Source organism: Ambystoma mexicanum, chromosome 2q (genome assembly GCF_040938575.1).
Source record: "Ambystoma mexicanum isolate Mex_15411 chromosome 2q, UKY_AmexF1_1, whole genome shotgun sequence".
In the NCBI taxonomy this organism is placed as follows: domain Eukaryota; kingdom Metazoa; phylum Chordata; class Amphibia; order Caudata; family Ambystomatidae; genus Ambystoma; species Ambystoma mexicanum.
The window spans coordinates 1,320,354,609-1,320,378,246 of NC_090924.1; the positions used below are offsets into that span (position 1 = coordinate 1,320,354,609).

General features: G+C 43.5%; 1 protein-coding gene across 5 annotated transcripts in view; it reads right to left on the minus strand.

Annotated features, from left to right (window-relative positions):
- Nucleotides 1–23,638, minus strand: part of SLC4A7 (solute carrier family 4 member 7) — a 1,353,206-nt gene that overhangs the window by 1,039,842 nt on the left and 289,726 nt on the right. For all 5 annotated transcript variants that reach the window (XM_069648779.1, XM_069648778.1, XM_069648775.1 and 2 more), the window contains exon 6: nucleotides 6,120–6,308. In XM_069648779.1, the coding sequence (XP_069504880.1) occupies nucleotides 6,120–6,308 (189 nt within the window). The remainder of the gene's footprint in view (nucleotides 1–6,119; nucleotides 6,309–23,638) is intronic.

Below are 23,638 nucleotides of genomic sequence, written 5' to 3' on the forward strand. Positions count from 1 at the left end.
CAAGTGGGTTTACTGCCAAACACCTGTAGTCTTAAGCCTTTTGCAGTGGTCCCTAAGGGAACTGCACGGGTTTCTGCCTAACAGGGACCACAGCTCAGACTTGCTGTGGCTGCCAAAACAAGATAGACCCCTAAATATTCATAAAAGTGACATTTTAAAGCAGGTCGAGGAATTATGGGATAGAATGAAATACCACCTTACGACTTTTCCCTCACTTCTTACATCCTTATTTCACAACCCACAATTCACACTGGGCCTGGAACCTCATGCAGACTGTAAGCGGGCAGGATGTACTAAACTACAGGACATGTATCTAGACAAGGAACCCAAAAGTTTTACACAATGTAAGTCGGAAATGGGGCTTCACGAACCTGCCAGATTTCAGTACTTTCAGATCAAGCACTGGATACTAGCTCCCCCACATAAGAAAGCACAAGTGTGAGATTTAACCCCTTTTGAAAAATGTGTAACTACCAATCTGGGTGACTTAGCTTATATTTCCAATCTTTATAAAAATCATATTAGACATTATCCCCACAACCCCTCTGAAATGCACACAACACTGGCATCGGTCTGTAGGGGAGCTGCGATTGGAAGCGGAGTGGGAAACACTTTGGAAGGACATACCCAAATATACTAGTTTTATCATAATTAGGGAATTTTGGCATAAAGTATTGATTCAATGGCATTATACACCAGTTTGTATACACAAAATGAAGCACTGTTCCTCAGACAGGTGCTGGCGGGATTGTGGAGCGTTAGGGGATTGGGTGCATATGTGGTGGAGCTGTGGAAATTATTGGGAAGTAGTAAATAAACTACTGACACAAATGCTCCTCTTGCAAGGGCCCAGAACTCTTAGATCATATATCTTGGTATTTATCGAAGAAGATTTGAGACATACCTCCATAACAAAAATGCAAAGCCTTGTTTATCTTTCAACTAGCGGCACTTCTGGGGATTGTTCAAAACTGTAGGTCAAAGAACTTGCCACATATCATTGAATGGTTCGTCAAGGTATGGACCTTTATGGCACTCAGTGGATGACATACTCCATACGGGGAGAACAATCCAAATTTACCAGGACATGGTGTTGGACTTTCTTCAGAGTGACTAACATTCTGCACCGCCCTCAGAAACAAATTTTCGGTATTGCTTAACTCAGCAAGCACCATCATGTACTACAGGGAAACTGGGGCTGGGGAAGGGGGTAATTCCTGGTCATTCAAAAATGGCAAAATTACAAATTAATAAAAACTGAACATCAAAAAAGCTGTAGAGCAAAACTCAAGGACTCCCTGCACCAAAAAGTACAGTAAAAATCATAGATGGCTGCCAGGAGCAGGACTCAGGAAGACGACCGTCATTGAATGGGTGCGGTATGACCTGGTCTACAGTGATTGGATAACAGGCGAAAGGCAATATATTCAAGCTTTTAAAGCAATACCGCTTTTCTTACCAAGAATTCCCAGACAGACGGAATATTCATGAGCATTTGAATCCATGCCAGAGAATATTCAGTCCAGGCAACACATGTGCGTGCACATTTTCTGAGAGAAAGTCGACCTTTATGTTAAGAGGACTATAAGCAACAAAGCATTCAAAGCAATTTTCTGCCATTACATATCTTTATTTGTATTTGGTTAAAAAAAAAAAAAATAATAAAATAAAAACACTTTATATACATTGCCATTTCAACTTAGCAAGATTGCTCAAACGTGTGCCGATCCCAGGTTTTATCCATTTTGGAATGTTTCCTTGGAACGCTCAGTGTAAAAGGAAGCCAAGGAGACTGGAAGACAATGCAATTTTAAGCTCACGATAAGTTAGAAAAAGGTACATCTTAAGTTCATCTTTTACAACTAATCAATAGTGGTACCCAAACCAAAATAAATTACAAGCAATAGGCAATGATACGGAAGGGCACTTATCATTAAGACAATTTAATTTGCTCTAAAACCTCAAAGCAGAAGGCAGTAATACTTAAACAATTTCATCAGCCAAACGATGACGTTCAGAGGTTTGATCATGCCTGTTGGTGAGACGGCCTTGTTGTGAAAACCCTTGATCGTGTTGTGGGAGTGGAGTGAATATCCTTGAGAAAGGAAATGAACCTAGAAATATTTATCTACTGCAATTTTACCAGATTAAAAAGTAATGCATTCTCTCACCACCAAGGAAGATCCAAGAACTACCCCTCCCCCCAGTACATTCTAAATGCCTATGCTCTTAAAGTCCTTACATTTCAGGAGAGGGGGGGGTCTGTATGGTACGAGAACGGTAGGCACTGGGAAAGATGAATTCTATTTTTTAGCACATACGTGCAATCCTGGTTTTAGATGTGATGGGAAGGATACTACGGTTAGAGGTGAAGGTCTGCAACCTTTCTACAAAGTACCATTCTCGGCATTCATTCTCAGCATTAACAGCACTGAAGAGACTTAACAGCAGTATCAGCTGTAGAGGATGTGGGTAATTACAGAGTATCTAAAGGACAGCTGCTGCTACAGAGAATCATTTCTAACATTACAATCTAAGTAATGTTTTGAAAAAGTGGATTTCTTTGTTAAGACACTACTTTGGGATGAAAGGTCACAAAACTAAACCTGACGAAATACAACGGAAAACTGAATAAGAAAGGGTGGAATGGGTAACATCCTTCAATATTAACCACAGAAGCGGTCTGTACTTTCTAAATCGAGGCAGACTCTAAGAAACACGCCAAACACATTTACATGGTTTTTTTTTTATGGGTGTGGTTTGACTGCACAATTTATTTTATTTATCTATTTATACTCGCCGGCAGCCCACGGACATCCGGGCACAAAACAAAAACAGTGTGACAAAACAGTCACAGGACAGTTGCAGTGACCTGTAAAGAGACAGGTTCTTAGACCAATTCATGTGTCAAAAACATTAGCTACAGCCTCTAAACAGGGAAATGGAGCAGTGTTCAGGTAATATAACTGGACAAGTACTGTTCAAAAGTTATCGGGTGGCTCCAAGCTGTCCGTAGGACTGGGTTTTCTTAAAGACCAGTACACAAGAACTGGGAGTATGCTGCTAGTTACCTGTATCGCGATAGTGGTAGGTGTTGTGCATTACATTTTGCAAGGTATGTATGGGTAACACCTGTGTGTAATGCCTTTTGGAAGTTGGTTTGAAATTCAACTAGGGTGAAAGTAGGTGGAACATTTGGGTTTAGATATGAAAGGCCAGCTCTTTTGCTGAGAGATTACAAGCCAGTGAGACCATGGTCTGAAAGACTTGCTGACCTCTGCCCCTACACTAGGATCCTAAAAACATTTTTCTACTAGCTCTGCATGTAGTGTTGAACTTTAAGGGGCTAGGACCCCATGAATATTCGTGTGGGGAGATGTCGCACGACAGCTTAGATTGGTGCAATTAGCAGTAAACTGCATTGCGAAAACACCCACTACACTTGAAAGCATGTTTCTCATTTTGAGTTATACATTTTAAAACCAATTATGCAAAGAACAGAATGTGGGAGCCCTTACCTCTTGCTTCAGGCGGACAGAGTATCAATACATTCTGGTCTTTTTTTAGATTTCTCAATTGAAATTAAGATTTAGTTCTGCATTTCTCTCGCCTTTGAAACAGATCTGTGACAGTCTAGGTTTCAGGGTGCACCATGTCAGAGTAGCAACAGATGATACGAAATCCTGCACCTTCCCAAAAACCGGGAAAGAGTGGTTAAAAAGAAGTGGGTTGCAGGGTAATCTCTGGGATACTCCTACTGCTGACCACTTCAGTCGTCTCTAGGTTAGGACCACTGGAGGGCTTCAACCCATTAGTATTGCACTGTGTATTGTTTGTGTTTGTGAATAAAGTGAACAGACACCACCCGCTGTCCGGCCATTTGGTCGACAGAAAATTGGTTGACAGACAAATGGTCGATGCAATTTGGTCGAAAGACAAATGGTCGAATTTTTTTTTATTTTTATATATATTTTTCAGGTTTTCGTTTAGGAAAAAAAAGGGTTTTAAGCAAAAAAAAAAAAACATTCGACCATTTGTCTTTCGACCAAATTGCGTCGACCATTTGTCCCGTCGACTTTTTTTTTTGTTGACCAAATGACTAGTAACCACTCCAGCCACTATGTCTTTGCCTCCAAGCACCAGGTTAGATCGGGTCTTAAAGTGTTAGTCTGAAATTGGATAAAATGCAGATGCAGCAATCTCCTACTAGTCCTACAGTTAGCTTGCGTTAAATTAGCAGCAATGGTCCATACCTTTTTATCTAGAAGTCCCATTTGCTCCCTCACAGTGTTCACCCCATCTACTCCTACTAGAAGACCTTCATTTGCTACTACGAAAATTACAGACGATATTGCTGGTGGTGTAGGGCTCACAAAAAAGACAGACTAACATATCGAGCTGAAATTAAAACTACAGCCCAAACAAGGCCAGATCCTGAAAACCTTCCACATCTACCTTTAAAAGGGGTCTGCCCAATGGAAGCAAGGTCAGGAGAGTGCTTTGAAGGGAATTCATACTATTCTGGTGTGCCCTCTACACACTCGCAATGAGCCATGTGGAGGGGCGGGGGGGCAAATCACTACTCTGGCAAGGGATCGTATTAACAATCCTCACTCTACTCTGAGCAGCAGTCACTTGCCCCTGAGGAGCATGGTGCACATGCTTCTCTTTTGTATGCGTTTACATGTTCACCCTTTCTTTAGCATTTCAGAGACTAGATGAAGATCCCCAGAGGATTTAGATCGACAAGGACACTCCTCAGAAAAGCAAGATCTTTTTGGAGATTATATAGATTTTTAAATGAACTAGAATTAAGACAGAATAGAGAGAAACCAAATCAGCCAGAAAATGTGTGCTAAATCAAACAGGCGCTTTTACTTGTTGAAAATACTCGAACCACAACCTGCATATGGTGTGCAGTCCTGGACCAAAAGAAACCGGCATAGGTTAGTCTGCTCAAATGCATTTAGTGATAACTGGATTTCCCTTTACAATGCGTACATGCAGTGACAGTTATGTTTAGAGGGCCGGAAGAGCAAAATATTTGCAGAGCTCGCCAGAAAAGACAGTAATTCAAGGACAGATTAAGGAAAGGATATTTAAAAAGAGAAGGGTTTCAAACTAATTTAAAAAAAAAAATCTTACCCTTTGCCAATCATTTAAAAAGGCAAAAGGACTAGTCTTTTAGGATAGGCCTTATTTTAACTGCTTTAAAAAGTAAAAATTACATGTTCTGGTGTCCAGCCTGGCAGTGGGACATTTTCCCTAAGCTCTTAAATCTGTGAGGATCCCTTGGTGGAGAACATACTTTCTCCTACTACACATTCAAGTGGTTCCATTTCATTCATTTTATCAGTGAAATCAATTTTATTTGGGATTACATCCATAAAACCCTAATTTATCACATTTCATAAAGTCACAATATTAAAACTTATAGTATTATAATTTCAGATAATAGAGGCCATTTTAATATTGAAAAATTCCAAATAAGGGTTGTTGCCCATCTCAATAGCACACATCTGAAGGAGAAACATTCCAAATGAACAGTAGAGAGGGTATGCAACACCACAGATAAGAGGATCAAATCTAAGTAATCCTAGCCTAAATTAGTGAGTTCTAAAGCTAAATATTCAAAACCAAAACGGCTTGTTCAGAATTCATGGGAACTTAGTAAAATATAGGGAGGCCTTCTACGTTGCCAATAAGGCACTAAAACTTTTGCATATTTTGTTCAACCTTTTATTACCCAAGTTACCATCATAGGCTACTCAGTTTGACCTGGACGTGGATATTGCCTGAAATAGGGATTTCAAGGAAAGCTAGTGGTGAATTACCAGGTGACAACATGGTAGTGTTCTACCACAATTATTTTCAAATTAACAACCCATTTGAGATTAAAAAACACATTTCCCAAAGATCCAGTGTGTGAAAATATTAGGCTGACAAGGTCAAAGAATCAGAAAAGCAATCAACATACAAATTACATTCCTGTCTAGGCAACAAGATAAACAAAACACAACACACAAGTACGACCGAATACCACCGGCACAAAATACTCGCAGGTCTTCATCTAGATTCAAATTTGGAATTAAGATACATTGGCTGCTATAACATCTCACCGTTTCTCTCTAGCAAGTGAGGATCAGAATGTTTCCTGCCTATGTCTGCAAAGGATCGGACAAGCGGGATGCGGTTGCTGAACTTCTTCTCATTTTGGTGATGGTGTCTCTTCAGAAGCGCCTCCTTCACAAGTTCCCTGCTAGACTCCTCCAGCTGTCCAGAAACTATCATGCTATCCAAAACCATGTCTATTTAAAAAGAAAAATGCAACATTAGTCACACCGTGCATGACCTTCACACAAACTCATGCAGACTCCACTCCCACATTCCAATCCCAAAAGAGAAAAATGTACAATTATTTACTGAATCTTTTCTGCATACAGACAGGTAGGTTTTAGAGAAAATAGTGAGAGGCAGAGAGGCAGCACTTAAAATGTATACCACCCCTAGTTGGCATGGACAGAGTACATTACAACAATGTTATGAAGAGTGAAAGCAATAGGTAGTACACCTAAACTATGACCTAGAAGCTAAATTCAACCAAATACAAGTGAGTGGGGCATCTATCTATAGTGTGAGAGTGTGGGTTAAAATAAACCAGAGTATGGAAATTAATTTAGCGGACCAAAGACATGGGTGTGTTAGGTAAAAATTGGTGCAGTCACACTGTGTGAGACTACACAACTCTTATCTGCTTGGTATTCGGTAACCCATCTTTTGGTATAGGTCTGTACTACACAAGTTGGTAGTGTGACTGAGCAGCCAGGCCCATCTCAAGAGGACTAAATGTGAGCTGTAGCAATGAAATCCGTAAATACAAGTAACACTTACACTCAAGGTTTCAGTTAAATTATGCAATTAACATTAATCTTTAAATAAGCGTTCTTTAAAAAGGCAATTCTAACAATGTAAATATACTTAAATACTTTTCAGAATCAAAACAAGTTAATGGATGATCTTCAGATATGCTTTTCAGACAATTTCTACACCCTTAGGTGACTTCAATCACAAAGACAGTAATGGCATTAATATATCACACTCGTTATACTTTTCAGATTATGAGGTTTTAGAAAGAAAAGGTTTAGGGAAGGAAAAAGGTTAAACAGGTTCTCAGTATAGGTGAGGACACTTCCATCTTCCACTGAAATCTAGACAGGCCTTTCCCAGCAATAACGGATACCACCTATGAGGGACAAATAATATCAAAGTCAATGGGCTAGAAGAGTCTTCAGGGAGCCAGTCTATGGAGCTGAGGCACTTCTTAGAATCAAAGTCTTGCACAAAGCTAGACTGTTTGTTAGAAAATCACTTGTAGGGTCACAAGCTTTTAAGCCTGTGAAATGAGAGTTGGAATTAACTCTAAAAAGGTAAGCCACTGCAATTCCCAAATGGGAAAAGCACAGCTAAAAGACAATGAGGTAAGTACTGCAAGTCTAAACAGTACCTCTTGTTTGAAGAAGTGGTCCAGCTGGATTCTGTCCCGTTACAGCAGTGCAGACCCCCGTGTTCCGGAGCCTCAGTCATGGGGACAAGAGGGAGGACACCTGGAGGGCTCCTGCGGCAGTAGTTGGGAGGCCGTCACAGGATCTCGGATACCGGTTGGGCTTTTTTCACTCATTGGCTCCTGCACTCTGGTGAGGGGACTCGAGCTCTGGTCGTCCTGCTTCTGACTCATGGAGCTTCTGGACGGATTTCAGATGCTTCACTCTACTACGGATTTCTTGACCCCCTGGGACTCGGTTCTTGCAGCAGCAACGTAGTACAGCCAGTCAGGGAATATGGTCCAGTGGAGTTAGTCTCGGTGTTAGTTGGTCCCACTAACCCAAGGGAAGAAGTTCTCTCTTCTGGAGCTTCTCTGTCAAATTGAAAAATGGAGTTTCAGCAAAGCGGCAGGGCTTCACTGGGCAATTCAAAGGTCCAGGAGCATGCAAGCAAGCTTCAGTCACGGTTTCTTCATCTGGTATTTCTCCCAGTGGTCGACTGCCTGTAGTGCCAAAACCCTTGCCCTTTAAGCAGGTTTCTCATTCATGAACAGCCTAGGCTGTCAATCACAAAGCAGGGTGGCTGCCCTGAAAAGACAGCAAGACAATCGGGACTGGTTGCATTCAGGCACTGCTAGAGACAAAGGACAGGGGAGTTTCAGGAACCTCCCTCACATCCTGCCTTTCCAGAGACACTGGAGGCAGAGGCGGGTTTCAGGGCTGAAGCCGCCAAAGACAAAATGAACAAAGGGCTCAAACCTGCCTCAACGCAGAGAGGAAAACCCAAGAGGCCTCACAAACAGAAAATGGCGAAACGAGAAGACCAGGCCATTTTGATGAAATGGTCACCCACAAGTGCTGTGCTACAGCGAGGATTCAGCCTGCGGTAGAAGAGCGTAATGGTAGGAAAATTAAACCACTGGCACCAGCCATGTAAAGGAGTGAGGGTCACATATGTTACATGAGAATGTAGTATAAGGGGCTACTAGGTAACCCCCCAGCGCTCCACATAAGATGGTGTGTGCTGGACCTACAAAAGAGAAAAGGCAAGTAACATCAATTTCACTTCACTATTCTTGGGAACCATAGTTCACACAAGACAAGGTATTTAAACCTTATGAGAAATTGAAGGCTTTTGCTGGGACACTGCAGTGAAGGTGCGGTGTGTCCAAACAAAAAACGTATGCCTTTGGAGTTTGCCAGACTCCAAAAACAGTGAAAGCACAATTCAAATCAGGTGAAAACACATGAGAGAAAAAGGTCACTCGCTCCTGGGTTAAAGACCTCCCAAAGTCCAGCAAAAGAGCTAGATGTCCAAGGTTGAAGGGAATTAGCACAGAAATGAGAATTTTCCCAACAGCGTCTAATGCAGGATTATAACAAAGCAGACTGTTCACTAAAGGAAAGTCTTTCACTGCTGTAAAAGCCCAAGGAAACAGGGCATTGTCCTCATTGAAAACTATACATGTTTTAATACAAATACAGACTTAAGGCACAGGGGGAAAAAAGGACAAGAGAAAGTACGGGACATCATGGGCATAACCCAAAAAATAAAAAAAGTTAGGCAGTCTTTCCACCATGTTTCTTAAAAACACCCGCTGCTGGCATGAATGCATGTGTTAACTTTACAAATTTGAAATAGAACAATACAAATTAAAGACTGCAGTACAAGCCAGGTCAATCTATTGAAAAACCAAGGCATTGTTAAGACTAAAACAGAAAAGTTAAAGCGATACGTCACTTCATTCGGTGCAGGATGTTGACAGAAAGGGGTTTGAACTTGCTACACCAGCTTAATGAGGCATTACCGGCTAGTTCAGGGTTCAACCATCAGGTAAAAGAGGACCTTCATCCAGGGATTAGGACCATTACAGGCCAAGTAAACATCCTGTACGACATTAACAGGCAGGAGATGGGTGCACAGTACTGGGACAAAAATAAATTAAAAAAAACTGGTAAAGCCAACAGTTTTGGCTTGTGCATGCATGGAATCACCATGTTCTAGGCACTGCTATAGTGGTACTTACCTGGCCATATGATGGCAAACAGCTGGCACATGTATTTTGCATATTATGGCAGTGCCTGGCAAATGCTTTTCGAATACCTTCCTACCTAGAGTGCTAAAACTGGCGGCTTTTCCAATTGTTTTCAACAAGCATTAAACCTGAGATGCAAGGATAAACATACAGATTATAAATCAACGTTTGAAGGCACACTTGGTTAGAACTTTTACACTAGAAGCTAGTTTATTACTTTCAGAAAGCACAGAGCTCACTGGTGGTGCATTGTGCATGGGGAGGGGTAACCAGCGGGTGGGAAGGGCCTCCGAGATCAGCATGTAAACTGCCAAAGAACAAGGGCACGCACACACCTCCAAATCGCTGTATCTTAATTTTCCACTACAATGGTTTCAGCTTATCGGTGCAGCTGTATGCACTACCAAATAGCCAAAACTTAAATAGGAAGTTCAGCGGACAGCAGGGGAAAAACACTACAGAGGGGGCATGCGTCAGAAGTTGAACATGCACAGAAAGTGGGCAAGCCAGACAAAGAGGCAGCCCCTGAGGGAAGAGTAGGAACTTTGGAAATAATTGCAGAACTGCCAGCCTACATCTAGAGGGTGCACACTGCAGATGTGCCCATCTGAGAACGGCTTCTCGGTGGGCCACGAGTGATGAAACTGTGGAACGCAGGTGTGTAATGCTGGTTCAAGCCCAGTATCCCTCACAGAAAGTTTAACCATCATTCTAAAGATACTAAATTGTATTGATCCTTGTGTGTACTATGACTATTACTGCCTGTAGTTTGCACTACCCGTTTGAATGTTGGATGCTTCAACTGCTATTTGCCAGCCAAATAGAACCCTAGTGCCCACGTCTACTTGCCAGTCTTTAGCATACAACTTTGACAATCAGTTGTCAGCCGACATACTTTTTTTTTAAAGGAATTTGGCATTTCATATTTTTAGAGCCCCTTCCCATGAGAACATGCATAAGAAATCCCATCCCGGAAATGTTAGTCTATCGAGTTGCCAGTTTCACAAATATGGTCTCGAAAGGGCAAAGTGACATGAAGGTAAGAAGCAAGTGATCCGAGAAATATCCTTATTCATCCCCAGAAATCGTCCCAAATGTATGGGATTGTAATGTACTACAATTATATAGCCTCATGCATGCATGCTTTCTAATGTACACAAACCAAAGCAGGGGTGCTGCAGCCTTTTTAAAAACAGTGGCTTAGGTAAGTGAATATTAAGCAGTGCGCCTACCCTGTATGTGAGATTTTCCATATACAAAATGGGGTGCTTAGGCTGCAGACTCCTAACCCAGACTGTCATTCACTAGACGGTCCAAAATAAGTACAGTTTATATTGCAGGTAGGTGGCTTCTGCGCCAGGGCTTGATTTAAGAATAAATCTCTCCTCCATTGCTGTTACTGGAGGCGGATCTACATTATCCCCACGTCTTTCCGCGGAGCGTGGAGTAGGGCGCAGAATACAAGCAGTCTGCAGTCCCTGCCCTCCTTGCAGTCTCTCCTCCATTGCTGTTACTGGAGGCGGATGTACATCATCCCCACGTCTTTCCGCAGAGCGGAACGCGGAGTAGGGTGCAGAGTACACGCAGTCTGCAGTCCGCAAGGCTGCAGGGGCTGTGGGGCGTGAGCACCATGGACTCTGCCGTCTCTCTCCCCTCCCCTCTTTCCCCCGCCTGCGTCTTCAGACCTGGACTCGAAACGGATTCTCTGCAGCAGCAACGTGCCGCTGGCTATACGGCAAGAAAAACAAAGTTCTTTCGCAGCTCTATCACCAAAAAAGACCAAAAGCAAATCTACAAACATTGCACTTACCAGTGAAACGGGTGGCTCCTCTGCGGCGCAGCCGCTGCTCCCTCTGAGCCAGCCTGACGCTGGTACGCTTTCACAGCTCCCGGCTTCACGGGGCGAGGCTCTGACGGGAGGTGTGATGCGCGGGGAGGAAGCATCCACCAAGGACCCCGAGGAAGCCGACTGCAACCTCACCTCTCCCTTCTCTCCCCGCCGTTCTAAATCGAAGCGGGACGCAGATTGGAGCTCGGGCCGGAGTCCCGCTTCGACAAGATTAATTCCCTCTGAGGCCGTCGGGAGGCCAGATGTCGAAGGCCCTAAAGTACTTCTCGGCCCTACCTTGCCTTTAAGAAAAATCACCTACAAAAAAAAAACCAAACAGGTAAAAGACCTAGAGCAGATGCGGGCACGAGAACCAAAACGAGCAAAAAAGTTCTGTGATCTAACACAAGCCCCTCAAATCAAAACTCAACGAGAAAAAACGACGCGAGCAATCAAAATTGTTCAAAGCGCCCTATCCCAAAAGCTCTTAATTTATTCAAAAAACATCCATGCAAACGTAAATACTATGCGGAAATTAAACTATCTGATGCTAAGATTTTGGAAGTCTTGGAAAAATCCCCTTTGGAACAGAACCAGAACGTAACTGAAAATGAGGTACCAGTACTAACGAACTTGCCATCCACTACATATGAAACTCCACTAGTGATCAGCGAAATAGCACCCCAGCTACCACTGAACCAACACTGAACTCCTCGACCCAATCAGCTGCAGTTCCACCAGAGCTCACATCAACAAAAAATGTGCCCCGTCCCGCCCAACCCGGTACTCTATGCAACCCAGGTTCTGGGGCCCAGCTATTAGAAATTTTGAAGCCAGTCACTCCATCCAAACTCAGCCCGGCAGTGAAGGCCAAGACGCCTGAGCAGTGCAAAAAGCTCCTAGACTCTACTTACTTTGAGCAACTCAGTGTAAATGTTTCCGCCAATGTGCAGTACCATTGAAACCAACCGAAATAACACGATTAGCCCCTCCAGGGCTCCAGAAAAAGAGCTGGCTGTTAATTCAGCCCAGATTTCATCCACCACAAGACACGATAAGGACAGTGTCAAGTCCCAAATGAGCTCACAACCATGGGCCACCGTCCATCTAGACAACCATCGTTTGGGCAGACTGTCCTTACCAGCGAATTCTCATTTTGGCTCTTTTAACGCCAGTCGGGAGGATCTGTCGATGTCACTGAGAGCCCGAAAAATTCCTTCCGGCTATCCTTTTTCATCTGAAAATGCACCTTACACTCAGTCCCAATTGAGGGATTTACGAGACGCAACATCAAGAAAAAGACGTTCCTCAGAGACTTCGGGAGATTCGAGCAAAGGGTCGCCCAAGAATAGGCCTGACCTAACTACAGTAATGTCAGCTCTTACCATCTCCTTTTTGTAAACTTTATGAGGCCTTAAATGATTCTGAAAAAGACAACACCTCCATACTGGCAACAATCCAGTCTAAATTGACTTTTCTAGAAGGGTATATAACTGCCGTTGAAACCAAAGAGGCGGCAAAGCAAGCAATCCTTGAGGAAAAGCTATACCGGATAGAAACGCAACTAAACAAAGGTCCACCTGTTGCTCAGAAAAACCAACAGACACATGAGAAGGCATCCCAATCAGTCTGCAACAATCAGGACAAAATAGCACCCTTATTTCATAACCACCAAAGCAGAATCATGTAGGCTACTCAACGCTTTGACCGGAACAGCTGAAGAAAACATGGGTGCCAGCCCTTTACAAAAACTAAATCCGGTCTTTCAACTATCAAGTCTGAATTCAATTTCAGAGAAAAATCCTAAGGCGTCAGGGCCGAGCAATCAGGCCGGTAAAGAAAATCAAGCTAAGCCCGAAACTCATCAAAACAAACTTCAAACTAGGCGACCAAACTGAGATTCAAGTGTTAAATCGATCTAAGCAACTCCCCCAAGACACCAGCGGAATTCCAGGCGTCCAGTAGCCTTATGGATGAGTCACAACATGTAGAAGAGTCCTCCTTGATCGAGACGAACCAAAGTAGCCCAAAATCAATCAGGAAATTCATCAAGATCCGATTCCTGTGTTCAAAAAACCAAGTCTTGAAGCTACAGTCGATCCAGTGCCGAGAGGAAATCAAGAACTGTGATAGACATGTACACGACAGGAACCCTGTGGGAACGCACCATCTCTATGATCGCTGTATATGCACCACCTAACCTCCTAACCCCCCTGACTAACGATATTACACCCCTAATTGTTGACAACACTGAAGGCCTCACATTGATTGGAGGAGACTTTAACGAAGTCATGAACACAGAGTTGGATAGGACACATGTGCGATCCAGAAACCCAGATATATGCACTAAACTCGCCACATTTACCAATGCACTGGGGTTACATGATGCATGGAGATCCCTACACCCTGATACAAGAGAATATTCGTACCACTCCGGTGCACATGCTTTGCTATCCAGGTTGGATTACTTCTTCCTACCAATGTGTAACATACATGAGGCGTGTGACGCACAACTGCTTCCCAGTGATATTTCAGATCATTCCCCACTCATGTTAACGATTAAGTCCAGCAGGCCACTCCCCCCACCCAGTTGGACTGAATGGTTATTACCTGGGGTTTCCCGAATTGGTGGAACACATACAAAAAGTTACCGAAACATACTTTGAAATAAATACTGACTCTGGACAGCCCAACAACGTTATGGGAGGCACTAAAAGCAGTATTGAGGGGTGAAATTATAGCCTGGACTGCAGCCCACAAGAAAAAAACACCTTGAAACGATACGTGCAGCTGAAGCCAAGGTACGGAATGCAGAATCTGCTCACCTGGTCCATGACCTACCCGAAACAACGTGCACTGCAGTTAGCACAGCTACAGCACAGCCTTAGACAATGCAAAACAAGCGCATGCAGCAAGGAGAGCGAAAATATATGAAACTGGGGACAAGGCAGGGAAAATTCTGGCATGGTTGGAGCGTAGGGACTTAGGCCTCACCCAAGTTAGGAAACTAACTACAGAAGAACCAGACCCACTAGTAACAGACCAGGACATAGCGGAGGGATTTGCTAAATATTACACTTGCACTGCCACCGACTGATATTAGAAGAAATTACCCTTCCTACCCTAGACGAGCAACAGGCGGCCCTACTAGAACAAGAAATCACAGAGGAAGAAGTAACCTGTGCAATGTCAGAACTTCAGTCAGGGAAGACCTCAGGCCAGAACGGTTTTCCTGTCGAAATATGGAAGAAAATAGGTGCAAACAATCTCACCACAACTACTGTGCCTCTTTCAACACTCGCGCTCGCAGGCTTGACTTCCCCCTAACCTCAGAAAGGCTACAATAATAGTTTTGCCCAAAACAGATAAGCCACCTGACAAGTGCAGTTCCTACAGACCCATCTCTTATTAATTGCAAGGCTAAAATACTGGCCAATCAGCTGCAGCGCATCATACATACACTAGTGTACCCAGACCAATGCGGATTTATGCCACAAAGATCAACCAGGCAAAATATATATATAGATTACACACAGCACTAGAAAAAAGCCTAAGCTATCAAACCCCCTAGCCCTACTGTCCACAGAGTTCGAAAAGGCTTTTGAATCTGTGCACTGGGAGGCAATTTGGGAAATTACGCGACGAATGGGCATAGGCCCTTACTTCATGAATTGGGTCAAACTACTATACCACCTTCCAGTATCAGTAACAAGAGTGAATGGGTATACTTCCGAACCCTTCCAGCTAGGTAAGGGCACGCGAAAAGGCTGCCCCCTGTCAGCTTTGATTTTTGCGTTAGCAATCGAACCTATAGCAATCCTGTTAAGATCCACGCAAACATGGAGTGGCTTCAGGTGGGCGGACGGCTGGGAAGAGTGTCTTTATACGCAGATGACCTGTTAATTTATCTGGCGGACACACGGGTTTCCGGTCCCGTTGTGTCGCATTTATTAGAGAGATATGGCGCGTTCAGCAGACTCCGCGTGAACTGGTCAAATTCCATACTATTCCCAGTGAAGCATATGGACATTGCGATACCAGATGTGTGCCCCTACTGTATTGAAAGGGAACAATTCAGATACCTCGGTATACAAAGCACACACAAACTAACGGACTACGTGGGGAAAAATGTACATCCAGTGGCGACCAGGTTCAAGGATGATGTTCGCCACTGGATGTCCGTACCACTCACATTACTGGGACGCGCGGCACTCTTCAAAATGATGGCCCTTCCCAGTTTTCTTTACGTACTACAAAATGCATCACTACCAATAGCACCCAATGAGTTCCATAAGATAGATCAAACACTTAGGAGGTTGTTATGGAAAGGGGGCACCCACGAATGGCACTTACTACCCTACAAAGATCCATATGGGAGGGCGGGATTGGACTCCCCCGGCTACAGACCTACTACTAGGTCAGTCAAATGGCAATAGTCAATGATAAATTGCATGGGGATACCACGCTACCGCATAACATAATACAAGACACTGGCACAGGAAAGACCCATCATGAGCCTCTACCAGAAAAAAGAGCGACCCGCTGACCCATCCATGTTGTCGCATATAACCCTAGTCTGGGCAGATAGACATAAATACCTAGGTTGGGATAAAAAACTAACTAGCACAACCACTCTGGAACAGACCTCTCCCGGAGGTGAGAAAACTCCCTAAAATGCAAGCATGGGCCCAACTAGGCATTACGAAAATTGGCGATGTGATTAAAGAAAATGGAATAATAGCATTCGCGGATCTAGCTTCCACCTTTGCACTCCCACCCAACGAACAATACCACTATATCCAGCTCAAACATGCGTTGCAGGCCCATCTCCCTGAATTGAGTGACATACCCGATTACTCTCCACTAGAACGTAATGTATTCCCAGACCTGCTTAAACAAAGTCACATCGACTATGTACAGTGCTATAAACTCCTTTGCTACGAAAGCACTGTCGAGCCCGAAAGCCGAGAGGGAGGTAGGTGATATACTCCGAGAGGATTGGGTGGCTGCTTTGATGTACCCCAGAGAATCAACTATCTCCTCCAGGCTTAGATTAATTCAACTGAAGATACTACACAGGATTTATTACCCAAGGGTGGCACTGTTCAAGTGGGGAAAGGTTACAAATCCATACTGTTTGCAATGTAAGAGGGAGGAAGGCTCCTATTATCATATCCTGTGGGACTGTGCCATCATTCAACAAGACTGGCAACAATGCTGTGATGAACTGTCAAGGGTAATGGGCAAGCGGATACTTGTAAATCCAAAGCAATTATGGCTGGGGATAGGAGACAATGATCTAACGAGGTATGAGAGAGCGCTCTCATCTACCACCACTGCGATACTCAAAAAGGAACATAGCGCAACTTTGAGGCTCCGAGAAGCCATCGAGCCTTGAACAATGGATCACGGACGTGGATATCTGCATCGCGATGGAAAAGAGTTTATATACTGCCAGGGGGTGGCCAGAAAAAGCACAAAAATATGGCAAAGTTGGGAAGAGGCGCCCTAAAAGTAACTTATAATACTGTACCGTTACGCTACCCAGAGACTTGCAGATGGACTGGTGGGTGGAATACAAAAGGGACAAAATGTTGTGGCATGTTTTGAAGCTCGTTGGTAAGGGACCACAGCGAGGAGTTGTTGGCGGGAAGGTATGGGAAGTTTTGTTTACCCCACTGTGTGGGGCTGTACGTTTTGTATTTCCAAAAACCAATAAAATGTGGTATAATAAAAACATTAAAAAAAAAAAAGAAGAACTGTGGTAGACAGAGTTGAAGTACGTAAGCACCAAAACCCAGAAGCTTCACAGAAAGAAACAGGATAGAACATCAACAAACACACCCCTAGGAAGAAATCAAACACAAAGAACAAGTTGATCCTTCACAAAGTAATTCACTCAGTGATCAACAAGGCACCAGACTCTTCAAGCTGGAACAAACTTCACATAAATCAGGATACATGATCCTGAACAGGAAAACGGTGCTAAAAATCTTGAGCAAAACCAAATCACTAAGGCCACTAACAACGGGTGACTTCCGGCTAATCAAACCCTACCACAGAGAACAGAGGGCAATGGCATTTCTGCATATAAAAGCAAGGGCGCTGCAAACAGGAATGGAAGAGGCTTATAAAGAACTGAGCAAAAACGGCCTACTATTAACCGAATTGAAACTACCGTCGTACAAACCAGCGACTAGCAAGAGGGAGCCCAAGCAACCGCACAAATCAAGCAACGAAAATTAAACCTAGACCGCACAGAGATCACCAGGTGGAGTATGCCTCACACCCAAAATCAGACACTTCGAGGAAAACCTACGTCGTCTCTGCACCCAACAGGTCTCGCCAAATTGAAAACAAACGGCGAGCCAGATTTGACATGACACCAACAAGAATGACTTCTGATGAAAATCTTGGCAGCAAAGATACGTCCCCAACTCGAGACTCAACATGCCACCCGAAAGGCCCATGGGAATGGCTAAAGTCCGCAGTAAAAGGGAAGACCAGAAAATAGCAACCAGGATGGGCTAACACCACGCTAGCCCAAGACACATTGGAGTCCCGATCAATTTCCATGGCTTCATGGAGTACCAGTGGCCATACCCATCTAACAAGCAGCAACAACCAGACATTAGTGGGATTTGACATCATATGCCTCCAGGAAACCTGGTTGACCGAGAAACCTTTCCTGGATGGCTATGAGATTGAAATTTCACCCGCCAAACGAGGCCTATTTGGGCTTCCATCAGCCGGCCTACTGCTCGCAGTGAAAATAGGATCAGGTATTAAGATCCGGGAAAAGCTATCAGAGAGCTATGGAACATTAGCAGTCCTGACGTCATGGTCGTTTGAGGATCCCCGGTCCAAAAAAACTAACACCATTGATCTGGCGATATTAAACTTGTACTGGAATCCGCAACAAACTTCAATCATACATTTTTGTAATGAAGTAACAGAAGCGATAGACAACATCAAAAATCGACTCTAACAGACCATGTAATTATTTGCGGAAATCTAAATGCAACTTGTGTACAAGAAAACACCACCGGTCCCAAAAACAGGCCCAAACTGTCGTCGGAAGAGTTGAAAAGCTTGGATGATTGCCATGAACAAGAAACTTTCACAATCTGGCTTGGTTAAAATCTTGGGACAACATCTTACCTACGTGGGTACGGGACAACTCGAGGGCCACGCTCGACTATATTTTTGCATCTGAAAATCTATTACCTCTGATCAATTCATTCGAAGTCACACGGACAAAAGAAAGCAACCATAATCTGCTTGCAATAACCTGGTCATCTTTACATCGTAAAAATAAGCTTTCTCTTCCCGCACTAGAAGCCAACACTCAGCGAACTAGACTTCGCTTAACAGCTACAAATATCAAGCATATTTCTGACACCTATGGCAAAAAATAGCCGTCAACAGTACCAAGTGTGAAAGACCAGACTAACTTCCCTTTTTACTACAGTTCAGGTCCGATTCAAAGAAGGGTAAAGGCCCCAGTCGAAATCGGCATGTATTTGATCAGGATTTAGTTGACAGAAGAAAACTCCTGAGGAAAGCTAAAAGACGAGCACCTACTGAACAATTCGACAGACAGGACAGATTGTTTAGCGGAAATCAACAGCTACAAATCATGGCTATCGAGTCGCAGGAGGTCAATGTACCAAAACGATGCAGATCAAATGCTCAAGATACTTAGCACTAAGAAATCTAGTGACTTTTGGGTCCTGATTAAATCAACAACGTCCAGGCAGGAAAGTGAACTGGTAAATGCTGTCACGGAGGAAAAATTGACAAATTTCTTTAAGACCATGTTTGCCCCACCGAAGGACCAGTTAGAAAGTAAATCAGAACTGTCCAGTGACAGATGGACCACCCTCTCAGATGAAAACATCATCAATGTCATTAAACATCTGAAATCCTCGAGAGCCCCGGGTCCCGATGGCCTGCGTAACATTGATCTGAAGCAACACCCGGAAGCCTGGGCCAGATTTATAAGTATCATATTCCGGCACTGTGAATCAGTTCAAGCCATTCCTTCGTCCTGGACCCATTCAATAATTGTTCCGCTATTCAAACGCGGCAACAGGGAAGAACCACAGAATTATAGGCCAATAGTCTTGCTAGACATTATCGGCAAAATATTCGCAACGCTTCTGCTAAAAAAGTTCCAAACCTGGGCAAAGGCATCTGCAGCACATGACCTCTTTCAGATGGGTTTTCTCAAAAATGGCGAAACCTCGGCAAACATCTTGATGCTAAATCTAATCAAAGCCAAGGTAAAGCGGGGCTTTCCACCGGTGTTCCTGGCCTTCATAGACCTCTCACAGGCCTTTGATAGAGTGGACCGGAGTCTCCTTTGGTCCAAATTGCACAAATGGAAATGCCCGAACGAAATACTACACCCAATAAAAGCATTACACAGCCAATAAAGTTTGTGTCAGACTTGACAAACAAGGAACGCTATCAGAAGAGATTCCAGCAGATAGGGGGGGTAAAACAAGGGTGTCCCCTAGCTCCGGCACTCTTCATAAGCTTCCTCGGCGACTTCAAGGACTCTGAAACCTCTGTTCGAGCTTTTCCACCGAAAATAGGCAACACCAACATATCTCGCCTTCTCTATGCAGATGACCTAATTTTATTAGGCCAAACTGAAATCTGACTACAGCGCCAACTGACTAATTTGGCAAATTACATATAAGCAAACAACCTCGAAATTAAATCTAAAACAAAAATCCTGATTTTGGTGAAAAACGACTCCATTAAGAAACGTAACAAAGGATGGTTTCTGGAAAATACTAAGATCGAAATTGTTGACTGCTATAAATAACTGGGAATAATGATGGACAGCTCAGTTCGGGAAACATGTATGCAAACTACTCTTTGGGGCAAGACGAGGAACTTAGCAGCCCAGATGAGATCCATTGACAAAAAGGTATGGTAAATTCTCACTGGAGCCTGTAATCCAATTTTACAGAGGCAAAGTTGTCCCAGCGCTAGTTTACGGAATGGGCGCAACCCTGTCAATGCCAACCTCAATCTGGCCAAACAATTGAAGGCTTAGAAGGCTTACTATGGCGCTCATTTTTTGGTCTACCAAACTCGGCGGCTATTGCAAACATCAGGCGTGATTTGGGCCTTCAGTCTTTACTGGCATCGGTGGAACAAAATGCTATGCAAATCTATAGAAAAATCATCCTTCCTGACACGCTCCCAATATTTAAATTGATAGCCGCAGAACTCTCAACCGGCCGTCTAAACAGTCTAACAAAATGGTCGCTAATAGAGACAACAAAATTGAAGGAAATAGCCTGCACTGAAGCGGAACTGGTCGGAAACCCTCAAAAAAGAAATATGGAGCTCATGGACTGGATTGGCACAGTTGAAAGGTGCAATCAAACAAATTGACCACACATCTCCCTCCAACTTTTAATCCGCTAAAAATTCCTTTGCCATACTGCCAAAAATTTCTGGACAAAAAAAAAAAAAACTAATGAGGACCCTTTTGAGAGCTCGTCTGAATCTAATGCCCACACGCAAAATCCTCTGCATCAGACTCCAGTCGGCCTCCAAAGAATGCAGATTGATTATGTCAATCAGCAGATTAACCTGAAAATCTGAAACATCTGTTGCACTGCAAGGCGCTTAGTCAAGAAAGAAGCGCCTATCTCACCCCTTGGGATGTCAGTTTCAGTTCTAGATGAAGATGTGTGGTGGAACAGATTGATGTCGGGGGGGGGGGGGTGAGGGGGTTCTGTCAAAATGGACTATTGCAACAAAACTACTGACAATCATTTGAGAAAATGAAAGCACATGAAACAGATGTGAAGGCAGCAAATAACAATAACTTTCACCAAGTCATCTCTACGAAGTTTGCCTCCAGAAACATTTAGAAATCTTCAAAATTCATAATAAGCAAATTGTCTTTGTAAAAATCACAAGTTGATTATATACAAAAAAAAGAAAAAAAAAAAGAAATCGCCAATTGACAAATCTACTGTCAAGCATTTATTCACCCAGCATAAGATATTAACAGCTGGGTAAATAAACACTTTAAACAAGAATTATCAAGTGACGATTCATTCGAAAGTCAAGCACTGATGCATAAATTATACCTGCAATAAAAACATTGTTTATGGCTCAGCAAAAGGACAGTTTCCAATGCTTTATCCGGATATTTGTAAATCCGCCAAGGAAACTGTAAAAACAATACATAAAATTCACTAACAAATATCCCCTTTCTCCTGCTTTTTACAAGAGGGAATATACGCTACCAGGGTAAAAAACATTTTTATTGCCGGGCTTACATTATTACTACAAATGTATTGAAGATTTCCGAGCCACACTATAAAATACTACCAATACCAGATTTATCGAAAGATCAATGTTTCTTTGAAAGCATCAAAACATATTCAGTGTTAATCACTTAGCATGGTAAAGCATGTCTGTGTTGACCCCCCCCTATCCTAAAAGCCTGCGATATATTTGCTTTTGGGTAGGAGGCACTTCAAAGCCTCCCTATAATGAGCACATTTTGCCAAAAAGGACCGTAGCTGACATTTCCTAAAACTAATACACCAACGGCAAAATACTATTCTCCCCCACCCCATTCCACACTCACAGATGGTGGCCTTTTGCTGTGATCAATTTGGCTACTTTATCCGAAATGTTATCTGATCTAAATGTCATTCATGATCACATTTCTTTACGAGGGACCATTTTCAAATGGACCAGGTAGTGAGCCAGAACTGCAACCTTGAATTAGCTCTTTTAGGGTTTCTCTAGTGGTGCATTCCAATTTGTCTTGGACTACTCAAACATCCATCACTATTGAGAACGAAGCGGGCATACTTTGACTTCAGAACCGCTCATGGTGAGACTGACAGCGCAAAACGCTGTCCTGAGCCACAGTTTATCTTTACTAGGTTCAAGAAGGAAAATGACCACACTGCCGTCAGAAGAAAAACCTGGCTCTGCTTGGACGTTTCCTTTGCATTCTAATTCTGCCCGACAATTGATCGCCTTGAAGTGAATAAATGTTGCCAGAAAAAGGCAGCACAGGAGTTCCACTGACGAATCGTGGAAACGTGTCACTTCTCCCCACGGGGGACCCCTTTCCCTGTGAGACCACTCTGCAATACCCTCTCTAGGGGTATAGGCCAGTGGGACCTCACCGGGAGAGACTCCCCCTTAGGGATAAGGACTCCCATTCCCAGGAGGAACTCCCTAGAGGACATTGCAAAATAAAATCTGTATACCTTTCTGATGACAATATCGGTCTAGAGAAGGCCAATGCGTAGTGTCAATGCGAAATGGAAAACTGACTTCTTAGCCCATTCCACTGAGACAAAGGATGTCTCGAGGGTAAGAGAACCCACAAGATAGAAAAAGGAACATAGATTTGCGCTGGGGAAGCCCCATGGCTACATCACTCCAAAATGGGGAATAGTCTGGGGAAAATGAAGTAGAGCCAGCGAGTTTAAAAAAAGCACAGACGCTACTCGAGCAAAAGCCGAGGCAAGACACGCAGCGTCCTGCAGATGCGAGACTGAGGTGACTGGCATGCTACCGTCGGTAGCCAGGGTGCCTGAACTACAGCGTGAGGCGTGGTTTCCAGAAGCCAAGAGAGTAAGATGCAGAGACTGGTGGTGTAACCATGGGAGGACTGTGGTGGACCAGAGCAGAGGACCTCGTAACAACCCCATAACCATTCTGGCACAACAGACTCATGACAAGCAGATACCAGAGATCCTTTATCGCCATCCAAGACTAACGAGGGAAGTCCTCTAGGGACCCTCGTTCACAAGTGTATTCACAATGATGCACCCGCTTGCCATCTCGCTGAATGCTCCACAGTCTAAGAGCAAAAGGACGGGTGGCGCCAGTTTCCCAGTTGCAGCCCCCACTCTTTGCAACACTTTGCCTGCATCTATTGGAAATTAACAATCGTACTCTACATTAAAAAAACCTAGTCAAAACTTGTTTTTTTGACAAATATGATTGATGATACCTGCTTATGTTTACATGATTGTTACAGTATATTCTTCAGTTATAGTACATCAAACACTGAGATACTCTTGGTTTGGGCATTTAACAAATGCCATAAATAAAAAAGAGAAGCTGGTGAAAGGACATGAAATGCCAGGTTAAGAGAGAAAGCCGATCCTCAATGGACAAAAATCCTGGTGAACTTAGCCCTAAGAACAGAAGGTAATCGGGATAACGGG